At 42.8% G+C, this 12,551-nt stretch overlaps 1 protein-coding gene across 1 annotated transcript in view; it reads left to right on the top strand.

The window, feature by feature from the left end:
• LOC141259356 (uncharacterized) overlaps positions 1 to 12,551 on the top strand; it is a 751,467-nt gene that overhangs the window by 319,207 nt on the left and 419,709 nt on the right. The window contains exons 18-22 of the mRNA XM_073675220.1: positions 6,642 to 6,761; positions 6,847 to 7,061; positions 7,196 to 7,265; positions 7,630 to 7,797; positions 8,075 to 8,188. Of these exons, the coding sequence (XP_073531321.1) occupies positions 6,642 to 6,761; positions 6,847 to 7,061; positions 7,196 to 7,265; positions 7,630 to 7,797; positions 8,075 to 8,188 (687 nt within the window). The remainder of the gene's footprint in view (positions 1 to 6,641; positions 6,762 to 6,846; positions 7,062 to 7,195; positions 7,266 to 7,629; positions 7,798 to 8,074; positions 8,189 to 12,551) is intronic.

Consider the following 12,551-nt stretch of genomic DNA (forward strand, 5'->3'; position numbering starts at 1 on the left):
TGCCGGTTCATGCATGAAGTACTCAAACTATGTATTTTTTGGCCTCTACTTAGCTTTTGCTGACAAATGTTACAGATAACACGAGTTGGGTCATCTTTATCGATCTGAAAAAATGCCCAGGCTATGCAAGGCTTAGCACCCATGCGACCTGAAGAGCCACCACGACTTGTGGTGAGAGGCAGAGTTGTGTTTGAGGATGCAGTTGTTGACGTGCTTCCAGTACTACGTCTCTGTCCAGGAAAGCGCAACCTGACCTCATCGTCACTAGCATCTTCCTCCACCTCCTCTGCTGACCTCATCTCTTGGCTGACTGTGGGTTGACAGTAAGTGGGATCTCCGACCTCATCATCATCACCCTGTGCGTTATCACACCCGTCGTCCTCAGAGCCAACCTGTTCCTGCCCTGACAAAAAACTAAAGTTGTCGCTCCAATCAGGTATTTGAGTCTTATCATCGTCTTCCTCATTGTCTCCACCAACAGGAGTTACAGTTTGGGAATGAGGGTCTACATTATGGTTAGAACCTTCTGCGTCTGGTCCTGGATCCGACTCATAAAGATTCTGGGCATCAGTGCAGATCATTTCCTCGTCTGGATTCACAGAAGCGCTGGAGTCGACCTCTGATTCCCAGGCTATAGTATGAGTAAACAGCTCTGCAGACTCAACCATCTGTTCTACCTCATACTCAGACGGGCAGCTGGAGATTTGGGAGCTGTGAGGAAGCAAGTGCGATTTGGGTGACACCTTTGAGGACTGGAGTATTTGTGATGTTGAAGTTGATGTGGAGGAGAGCCCACTTAAAGGAGCACTTAATATCCATTGAAGCACCTGCTGTTTTTGTGCCTCATCTGGAATTTGTAGCGATTGGCGTGGCCGTAAGAAAGGGATCTTATCACATTGTCCGCTAAAAGAAGTAGACATTTTAGTTTGGCTGGAAGATGGTCTTTCTTCTGCAGATGTTACTGTTGCTTTAACACCTACCCCACGGACACAACCTTTTTTCCCCTTCCCAACACGCCTATTCCCCTTTCCACCAGCAGTAGGCCTTTTTCCACTCATTTTGGTGGTTAACTAATTCACAACTCTGGAGTTGTTTGCACAAAAAAACAATGGATGGTAACCAAGCAGAGCTGAGTGGCCAAACTGAGGTATTAGGCCAAAACTATTGGCTGGGTTAGATGCAGAAAAAAATTATTTTGAATTTGCAACCTGATGGAGGTCAGTATAGATGGACTAATACAACAAGTCCCACACACAGCTAGAAGCCCAAATATTTTTTCAGAGGTACTGTAGATGCAGATAAAAATTAGTTTTAATTTGCAACCTGATGGAGGTCAGTATAGATGGACTAATAGAGAAAGTCCGACACACTACTAGAAGGCCAAATATTTTTTCAGAGCTAGATGCAGAAAAAAATTATATTCAGTTTGCAACCTGATGGAGGTCAGTATAGATGGACTAATAGAGAAAGTCCGACACACTACTAGAAGGCCAAATATTTTTTCAGAGCTAGATGCAGAAAAAAATTATATTCAGTTTGCAACCTGATGGAGGTCAGTATAGATGGATTAATAGAACAAGACCCACACACAGCTAGAAGCCCAATATTTTTTCAGAGGTAGATGCAGAAAAAAATATATTCAGTTTGCAACCTGATGGAGGTCAGTATAGATGGACTAATACAACAAGTCCCACACACAGCTAGAAGCCCAATATTTTTTCAGAGGTAGATGCAGAAAAAAATATATTCAGTTTGCAACCTGATGGAGGTCAGTATAGATGGACTAATAGAGAAAGTCCGACACACTACTAGAAGGCCAAATATTTTTTCAGAGCTAGATGCAGAAAAAAATTATATTCAGTTTGCAACCTGATGGAGGTCAGTATAGATGGATTAATAGAACAAGACCCACACACAGCTAGAAGCCCAATATTTTTTCAGAGGTAGATGCAGAAAAAAATATATTCAGTTTGCAACCTGATGGAGGTCAGTATAGATGGACTAATACAACAAGTCCCACACACAGCTAGAAGCCCAATATTTTTTCAGAGGTAGATGCAGAAAAAAATATACTCAGTTTGCAACCTGATGGAGGTCAGTATAGATGGACTAATAGAGAAAGTCCGACACACTACTAGAAGGCCAAATATTTTTTCAGAGCTAGATGCAGAAAAAAATTATATTCAGTTTGCAACCTGATGGAGGTCAGTATAGATGGATTAATAGAACAAGACCCACACACAGCTAGAAGCCCAATATTTTTTCAGAGGTAGATGCAGAAAAAAATATATTCAGTTTGCAACCTGATGGAGGTCAGTATAGATGGACTAATACAACAAGTCCCACACACAGCTGGAAGCCCAATATTTTTTCAGAGGTAGATGCAGAAAAAAATATATTCAGTTTGCAACCTGATGGAGGTCAGTATAGATGGACTAATACAACAAGTCCCACACACAGCTAGAAGCCCAAATATTTTTTCAGAGGTACTGTAGATGCAGATAAAAATTAGTTTTAATTTGCAACCTGATGGAGGTCAGTATAGATGGACTAATAGAGAAAGTCCGACACACTACTAGAAGGCCAAATATTTTTTCAGAGCTAGATGCAGAAAAAAATTATATTCAGTTTGCAACCTGATGGAGGTCAGTATAGATGGACTAATAGAGAAAGTCCGACACACTACTAGAAGGCCAAATATTTTTTCAGAGCTAGATGCAGAAAAAAATTATATTCAGTTTGCAACCTGATGGAGGTCAGTATAGATGGATTAATAGAACAAGACCCACACACAGCTAGAAGCCCAATATTTTTTCAGAGGTAGATGCAGGAAAAAAATATATTCAGTTTGCAACCTGATGGAGGTCAGTATAGATGGACTAATACAACAAGTCCCACACACAGGTAGAAGCCCAAATATTTTTTCAGAGGTACTGTAGATGCAGATAAAAATTAGTTTTAATTTGCAACCTGATGGAGGTCAGTATAGATGGACTAATAGAATGATGCTATGCCCAAAAGATTTTACTTCACTAGGTGCAGTAAAAAAATTGGTATTCTATACACAGGTGGTATATCTTGCAACACAGATAGGCTACTCCACTGACTAACACACTCTGCAATAGGCCAAAAAGGATTAGCTTTGCTAGATTCAGCCAAATGCTGTGAAAAAAACTTGCACAGCACTGGCACAGACCTGCCTGGCAAAAACTGATAGGAACTGATGTAACCTAGTCCTGAAAAGGACTCCAATTACAATTAGTCTTTACTCCCACAACCTATCTATTTAAGAGCACAGACCTCCCTGATAAAAGTCGTAGGAAATGCTGTAACCTAGTCCTTAAAAGGACTGCAATCACAATTGTTCCCTACTCCCAAGCTATCTGTATATTTGTGCGAAAATTGGCTTGAAATTAACAAGGTATAGCGCACACAGCAACAGCGGTGCCGTCTAACACGCAGCTGCAGCAGTGAGAAAATGGTGGCGACGGGGAAAATGGCTTGGTCTTATAGGGCAAGGACATGTGACATACACTGCCAATGACACATGCCCTTGCTTGTGTGAAAAAAAGCACTTCGCTCCGTGTGTGCGCTGCTGATAGGCTGACAGATTGCACCTCCCCACTGCAAATGCGGGAAAGAGAAAAAAAAATGGAGATCTTCATTGTTCCTGCAGAGATCCATCCCCTGCCCCTCCCCCCACCCCGCTGTACACTCAAACTGCGTATTAACATTAATTTTCATCATTACTGAGAAAAAATCCAGTTATGATTTTGGTGCACGAACAGTTATCGAACATAACCTCGAACAGCCGAATTTTTCTCAAATTGTTCGTGTTCGCCGAACGGCTCGAACACCGCCCAAAACAGCTCGAATTTGAGATTGGCGAACAGTTCGAGTAGAACAACGCTCATCTCTAATCTTGATGTTCCTTTATCCATGGTGTGCAACATAATTAAGAAGTTTACAACCTATGGCACTGTAACTAATCTCCCTGGACATGGACAGTAGAGAAAATTTGATGAAATGTTGCAACGCAGAATATTCTAGATGGTGGATAAGCAGCTCCAATAAAGTTCCAAGAAACTCAAGCTGTCCTGCAGGATCAGGGTTCATCAGTGTCAGTGCGAACTATCCCTCATCATTTGAATGAAATGAAATTATATGGCAGGAGGACCCACTGATGAAACAGAGACATAAAAAAGCTAGACAGCATTTTGCCAAAATGTACGTAAGACAAAATGCCTTCTGGGAAAGCGTCTTGTGGACAGATGAAACGAAGATAGAGCTTTTTGGTATAGCACATCATTCTACTGTTTACTGAAAATGGAATGAGGCCTACAAAGAGAAGAACACATTAACTACAGTCAAATATGGAGGAGATTCAAAGATGTTTTGGGGTTGCTTTGCTGCCTCTGGCACTGTATGCCTTGACTGTGTGCAAGGCAATATGAAATCTGAAGATTACCAAAGGAGTTTGGTAGCAATGTAGTGCCAGTGTCAGAAAGCTGGGTTTGCATCCTAGGTCAAGGGTCTCCTAGCAGTACAATGACTCCCAACATACTTCAAGAAGCACCCAGCCCGGATCTAAATCCCATTGAACACCTATGGAAAGATCTTAAAATTCCTGTTGGAAGAAGTCACCCTTCAAATATGAGAGACCTGGAGCAGTTCACAAAAGAAGAGTGGTCCAAAATTCCAGTTGAGAGGTGTAAGAAGCCTTTGATGGCTATAGGAAGTGATTGATTGCAATTACCATATTTTTCGGACTATAAGACACACTTTTTTCCTCCAAAATTTTGGAGGAAAGTGGGAGGGGTGCATCTTTTAGTTCGACATACATTAATACTGTGGCTGTGGGTGGTAGGGGATGTGGGGGAAGGACAGCGGCGGAGTAGCGGGGCACAGGAGGCAGCATCCACCTACACTGTGCCCGCTACTAAAGAAAATGAAATGAATATTCACTGCTCCCCATGCCCAATATTTATTTTCCTTAATAGCCGGCACACTGTGCCTGCAGAGTGGCTCCTGGTATGTATGGCATCCTTCATCCATGTATGTATGGCCCCCCCCATCCCTCATCCCAGTATGTATGGCCCTCCTTATCCCTCTTTCTGGTATGTATGGCACCCTTCATCCCTGTATGTATGGCCCCCCTCATCCTAGAATGCTTGGCACCCCCTGATCCCCGTCACGCTGCACAGAAAAAAATAAACAATTATACTCACCACTACTCATGGGTGTGGTAAATATTCATGGACTTTAATAGCAGGCACACTGACCGCCAAGCGCAACAGGAGCTGCGCTGTGGCTACAGTGTGCATGCTATTAGAGAGAATGAATGGTCACTGCTCCCCAAGCACACAGTCCCAGCGTGGGGAGCAGTGAATATTCCTGCACAGCATATCACTGTGTGAGGGCGCATGGCAGTTACGCCATGCGTGGCTCACACAGTGAGAACCCTGTCGGCAGCAGAGTGGGACATGGACCAGGGGGTGCCAAGGATACCAGGATGAGGAGGGCCATACATCCTGGTATGTATGGCACCATTCATCCCTGTAAGAGGGATGAGCGGGCCATACATACTGGGATGAGGGGGGCCATGCATACCGGGATGAAGGGGGCCATACATACAAGGATGAAGGATGAGGGGGCCATACATACAGGGATGAAGGAGGCCATACATACTGGGATGAGGGATGAGAGGGGCCATACATACAGGGATAAAGGGGGCCAAATATACAAGGCTGAGGGATGAAGGGTGCCATACATACCGAGATGAGGGGGCCATACATACAGGGATGATGGGTGCCATACATACCAGGATGAGGGGGCCATACATACAGGGATGAAGAGTGCCATACATACCAGGAAGAGGGATTAAGGTGCCATACATACCAAGAGGGGAGCCATACATACCAGGATGAAGGGTGCCATACATACCAGGAAAAGGGATGAGGGGGGCCATGCATACTAGGATGTAGGATTGGGGTGCCATACATACCAGGATGGTGGATTGGGGTTCCATGCATATCAGGATGTGCATGAAGACCACGTATAACAGGAAGGAGGGGACCGTATATACCAGGATGGGGATATTAATTGGGGGACATTACCCCTATAACAGTGTCAGCAGCAGACCCCCTCCCCCATAACAGTGAATCATGACCACATTGTTTGCTCACATTTTTTTTTTATATTTTCCTCCTCTAAAACCTAGGTGCATCTTATGGAATGGTGCCTCTTATAGTCCAAAAAATACTATATTTATTCCAAAGGGTGTGCGGCCAAATATTAAGCTAACAGTGCCAACAATTTTGTCCGGCCTATTTTTAGATTTAGTGTGAAATTATGTCCAATTTGCCTTTTTTCCTGAGTTTTTTCATGTTGTTCCAATGCACACAAAGGAAATAAATATGCAATTAACAAAACATGTGTAATTGCAATAATTTTTTGGAACAATTTCAAGGGTATCAACACTTTCGGCCATGACTGTATGTTATTATTTTAAAGCTTCTTTCTACTCACTTCTATGTAAAAAAAAAATCATATGTGGTTTGTAATAATAATAAGATTTTATCAGATCATTTTTCTGTTTTTCTTTGACACATATTTTATTACAATGTATCTTGTCCGTACAGAACAAGAAGTTGATCCCTACAATAACTGCTGCTTCAACTCTGAGTCTTCGCATCTATGTTTCTTGTACCGGGAGAGAAGACCTTATGATTACTGCTATGGATATGTTCCACCAAGTTTTGGTAAGCTTTACTTTCTCCAAATACATGGAGTTGCTTAGTCAACATATTCGACAAGACAAATTGAATACACAATGTTCTTTTTTAGGTTCCCTATTTGGTGATCCCCACATCAGTACATTAGATGGAGTAAAATACACTTTCAATGGCTTGGGAGAGTTCATTTTGACCAATGTTAAAGATGAGAATGACACAGTAATTTTCAGACTTCAGGGCCGGACTGCTCGGGCTAGCAATGGGACACATGAAACACAGGCAACCAACTTCGTGGGACTTGCTGCGATAATTCAAAATGAGACAAAGGTAAAGATGATAACAAAACTAAGCATTTACAATAATTGTATTACCCTACACCAATGTACACATGATTTATAAGACTGAGTGCAGTTTTGGTTGATGCTGATTGCATCATTTTTGTAATTGGTCTTTTTTTACAGATTGAGTGGATGCTCCAGGAGAGCAATTCAACCATTGTGAAACTCAATGGCACAGCATTTACTTTACCAGGTAACTTAACTACTCACATTATTAATTATATAAACAAAGTTTAACTTTCATTTTTTAGTTAAATAATTTCAATATTTTTTTTTCATCAAAAGAACTGAAAAAAACAGAATATTTTTATTGCATATACTGTATATTGTATATTTTAATATTTTGACTTGATATGTAAAGTTTGCTGGAATCAGAAAAAGACACTTGGTCTCTTCCTAATGTAAATTTTTTAAATCAAGATTCAGAGTAAACATATTTGAGACTTCTTAAAGATGCCTTTATGAGTGTAAAATCACAAAGCAGCTGATTAGTTTACAATTAGTCATGGAATTCCTGTGGATATGTGATTAATAGATCCTACTTTGACTCTTTTAAGACAACTCTACCTATGTAAGCAAAATTACACTGGAGAAGACAAGCAAAGACGAAATACAAGCCTCCTTCGATGGTGGGATCTCAATCACAGTTTCTGCTAATGAGGGAGCTTTGAGCTTTGTCACAATGTTAGATACTATCTATAAGAGTAAAACTGAAGGCCTTCTGGGTAAGAAAATCTGGTTGTCTGATCTTTAAATACTTCAGTGTATTACATGGTATTGAGTTGCATTGAAATCTGCAGTCTACTAGCTACTGTAATATAATTATACATATAATTATATATATATAATTAATTACTGTAATATAATGTAATATAATAATAATAATAATAATAATTTAGTGTGAACATTGCATTAAAAATATGTGTTAAAAAAATAGAAAATTACCAGTTCTCTCAAATGTAGCATTCATTTTCAATAACATTGATGTAAATGTTCTTGCAGGAATCTTCAATGATGATAAGACAGATGATCTGATGGCTGCTAATGGAACCAAACTGGAATTTAATGGTGTGAAACTTCCAAATGATTCGTTGATATTTGAGATCGGAATGACATGTAAGTGGTCATTGGTGTCTACTTTGTCATTTCAGATTAATCATGTTCTTTAAATAGGCTTTGTAGCTTGTGTTGAGCGAGTACCGTAATATTCGTAATCGCTATACTCGTAACGAGTACTTTGTAATAATCGCGTATTCGTTCCGAATAGCGAGTACAATGTAAGTCAGTGGGAAATGCGAGTAATTTTCTGCTGGGCCCTACAAAGGGGTCTGGGGGCCTGAGGAAAAGGCTGAACTGAATGGGAAAGTAATGAAACAGAATGGGAAGAGCCTGGAGAATGTGCCTGCATGCATTTCTGACTCACATATGGTTTCTGGGAATAAGTTTGTCGCAGTATTACCACTCTTTTACAGACACACAAGAACAACTACCAAACCTTACCTAAATTGCATTTAACAGAAAGGTTAAGAAACAAAAAAATAAACCAGAGAAACCAAAAAAATATCCCTTTTAGCCTTTGTTCAGACATACTGTTGTGGCTTTTTTTCGCCTTTTACAATTGGGAGGGCCCTGACTTATACATTTTGTAGGTCCCTCTATCATACATCATTTATATTTCACTATTCCCCAGCACTTTACAAGCACATCTAGAACGTATTAGTAGGTATGTTGATCTTTTACATGAGAGGCCTCAAGTGGCTCTGTAACATGTGTTTTGGATGGACAGCTGTTACTTAGACATTTGGGCGGTCCCTCCATCATTAACACTGAGTGAAATACATATTCAATAGCCGCTTACAATGTGCCCATTGTAGCACTGGGTTTGACCCTCCTCCTCCTCCTCCTCCACCACCATGTGATACTCGGGCCCTAAATTCAAATGGTCAGATGCCCTAGAGTAGGCAGGAAAGCTGAGTTTTCTGAGAGCCCTCGTGTGGCCCAGTAACATACATTTTGAAGTGTCCTCCCCTAGAGATTTTGGAGGTCCCTCTTGTGTACAATACATTTTGAGAGTGCTCTCACTTATTCATATTGTAGGGCCCCCACTCTATTATTTAACTCATTTAAGGGCAGAGACTACAGAGAAAAAGGCCAAGAGACATGGAGAACTAGAAGGTAGTAGTGAGTGCGGCCTGCGATCCTCAGGTATGGCTGAACTCTGTGAACCGGAAAAATAAACTGCACTAGTCAACTGGATGACGAGCTCTAATATATCACTTGTGCAAGTCAAAGGACAAAGGATATATGATGCCCCTCTCCTGGATGGGTTGGAGAAGCATCTCCAAATGGCTTAGAGATTTTAATATTCAATATTCCCCAGATTATATAGGAAGAGAAGACCAGTGGTCCAGTGCAGAATGTGCATCGTATTTCCAAAAATTACTCCTGGGGGCTGTGTCATGGGTGCAGGGAGACTCCATGACAAGGGCCTCCCTTGTCAAACATCATCTACGATGGAGTACTGTAGTAGTTGTGGCCCTCAATTCAAGTTTTCAGAGGGCCATCAGTCGGTCATCAACAGTCAGTGTAAATTTCTATTAAATATGTATTCCCTATCTCAGTCACAATGTAGCACAAGCCAGGCATGTTTTTTGCCAAATAGGGTGACTGACAGTACATTTCTATTGAATATGTATCCCCTATCTCAGTCACAATGTGGCACAACCTGTGACAAGGGCCTCCAATGATAAATATTAGTTTGGTAGGAACACTGTACATTCCAGATTTGTCCACTGCACAATGTGCATAGGGTTTGTAAAAATTAGCCCTATGGGCTGAGTCATGGTTGACGTAGGTAGCCACCATCCTAAGGGCCTCCAATCACAAATAGTAGTTAGGCTGGAGTAGGAATACTGTCCTGGTTTGTCCACTGCTCAATGTGCATAAGGTTTGTAAAAATTAGCCCTATGGGCTGAGTCATGGTTGACGCAGGAAGCCACCATCCCAAGGGCCTGCAGTCACAAGTAGTAGTTAGGCTGGAGTAGGAATACTGTCCTAGTTTGTCCACTGCACAATGTGCATAGAGTTTGTAAAAATTAGCCCTATGGGCTGAGTCATGGTTGATGCAGGAAGTCACCATCCCAAGGGCCTCCAATCACACATAGTAGTTAGGCTGGAGTAGGAATACTGTCCTGGTTTGTCCACTGCACAATGTGCATAGGGTTTGTAAAAATTAGCCCCATGGGCTGAGTCATGGTTGACGAAGGAAGGAAACGGGTTTTTATGGGATGGGGATGACGTTAACAGCAGTAGCATGAATCTGCATTTTTGGTGAATTTAGGTTGCCTTGCTGTCATCTGGAGGGATTACAAACTGTGGAAATACACAGTCCTTGTTAAATTTAATCGTGCGCCTATCAGTGATGATTGCCCCAGCGGAACTGAAAACACGCTCAGGCACCACACTAGCAGTCAGGCAGGCCAGCACCTCCAAGGCATATAAGAGGTTGGGTCAATAATTAAAGGGAACTGAAGCATCAGCAAGGACGCACATATGGTCAATTAAGTACCCCTTGACCATGTTCTGCAACTTATCCCTCCTTGGCATTGTTACAGGCACAGACAGCCCTTACTGTTGTGCTGGTTTATTGAAAATTGCCCAATTTGTGCACATTTTCCCCCCACCTCTGTTGGAGCTGGTGTTAGTGTCTCTCCCCATTATCCCTTGGTGTTGAAAAGAGCCGGTACCTCTGCCACCAGCATTGTCTGAGGGTAATATTTTCAGCAATTGATCTACAAAGGCCCTCTTGAACGATTCCATTGTAAAACTCTTTGGTGACTCCAGAAGGAGAGAGAGAATTTCTCCTTGTACCGTGGATCGAGAAAGGTGGCCAACCAGTATAGGTTGTTGGATAAAATGTGTATCTTGCGATGGTCGTGCCACAGACACTTACACATGAACTGTGCCATGTGGGTCAAGCTACAAAAAGGCAAATGTTCTGTGTCCCTAACAGTAGAAAAAGTACTCATCCTTGCCTTACGCTGACTTTCCTCCTCCTCCTCCTCCACCTCCTCGTCCTCCTCTCCAGCCCATCCAGCCTGGACAGACATGAAGCTTGGGTTGGGTGTCCCCTCTGTAGCATTACGAGTCCCCTCTGTAGCATTACGAGTCCCCTCAGTAGCACAGAAAACAAGTCCTCTCCCTACTCATCCCCCTCATCTTCTTCACCCAGTGTTGCCCCTGAATATTGACTGGGCTGGGTAGTAACACCCATTGGGAAATCTGGCTCCATACCAACATGCTTGGCACTCAAAACTTCCTATTTGAGATTATGCAGTGATTGTTTCAAGAGACACAGCAGCGGGATGTTTACGCTGATAATAGCCTGATCACTGCTCACGAGGTTGGTGCAGTACTCAAAGTTCTTAAGAACCTCACAAATGTCAGCGATCCACACCCACTCGACAGTTGATATGTGTCGTGGCTGACTCTGTCTGACGGGCATGCAGAAGCTGGTATTCAGCTACTGCCCTCTGCTGTTCACTAATTTTCGCCAACATATGATAGGTGGAGATCCACTGCGTGGGCAGGTCGCAAATGAGTCGGTGACTTGGCAAATTCAAGCGCTTTTGCAGCGCTGTAAGAGCAGCAAAAGCAGTAGAGGAATGCCAGAAATGGGCGCTAATACGGCGCACCTTCTCAAGTAGATACGGCAAGTCACGGTAAGTTTTCAGAAATTTCTGAACATCTAGGTTCAGCACGTGAGGCATGCATGGCACGTGTACCAGCTTGCTGACCTTTAAAGCCGCCACCTGATTACGCCCATTATCGCAGACGACCAGACCGGGTTGGAGGTGCAGCGGGGAGAGCCACTGATCGGTCTGTTGTTTTAAAGCTTGCCACAGCTCTGCTGCAGTGTGTGCTTTCTGACCTAAACAGATCAGCTTCAGCAGAGCATGTTGCCGCTTTGCCGATGCGCTGCTGCACAGGTCCCAGTTTGTCAGTGATGGGGAGGGTAATTCAGCATAGGATGAGGAGCAGGAGGAGGGTTAGAGGAAGTGGAATTTGAAGAGGTGCAAACCCTGACAAAAGTTGGGCCCGCTATTCTTGGCGTGGGAAGGATGTGTGATGTTCCCATTTGCGCCTTTGTCCCACCCCCCACCAGGTTCACCCAGTGTGCCATGACAGAAATTTATCATCTCTGTCCACAACAACTTGCCCAGGTGTCTGTTGTTAAGTGGACCTTCCCGGTTACGGCATTGGTGAGAGCACAGTTCCAATTGTTTAACACATGCTTGTGTAAAGCAGGGACGGCACACCGGACAAAATTGTGGCGGCTGGGAACACTGTATCGTGGGGCAGCTGCAGCCAAGAGATCATGGAAAGACTATGTTCCCACAAGCCTAAACGGCAACATCTCCACAGCTAGCAATTTGGAAATCTGCGAGTTTAGTATTTGTGCCTGTGGGTGCGTGGCGGA

The sequence above is a fragment of the Phyllobates terribilis genome, unplaced genomic scaffold, assembly GCF_046119375.1.
Source record: "Phyllobates terribilis strain yellow unplaced genomic scaffold, ASM4611937v1 Scaffold_3__8_contigs__length_932513732, whole genome shotgun sequence".
Classification (NCBI taxonomy): Eukaryota; Metazoa; Chordata; class Amphibia; order Anura; family Dendrobatidae; genus Phyllobates; species Phyllobates terribilis.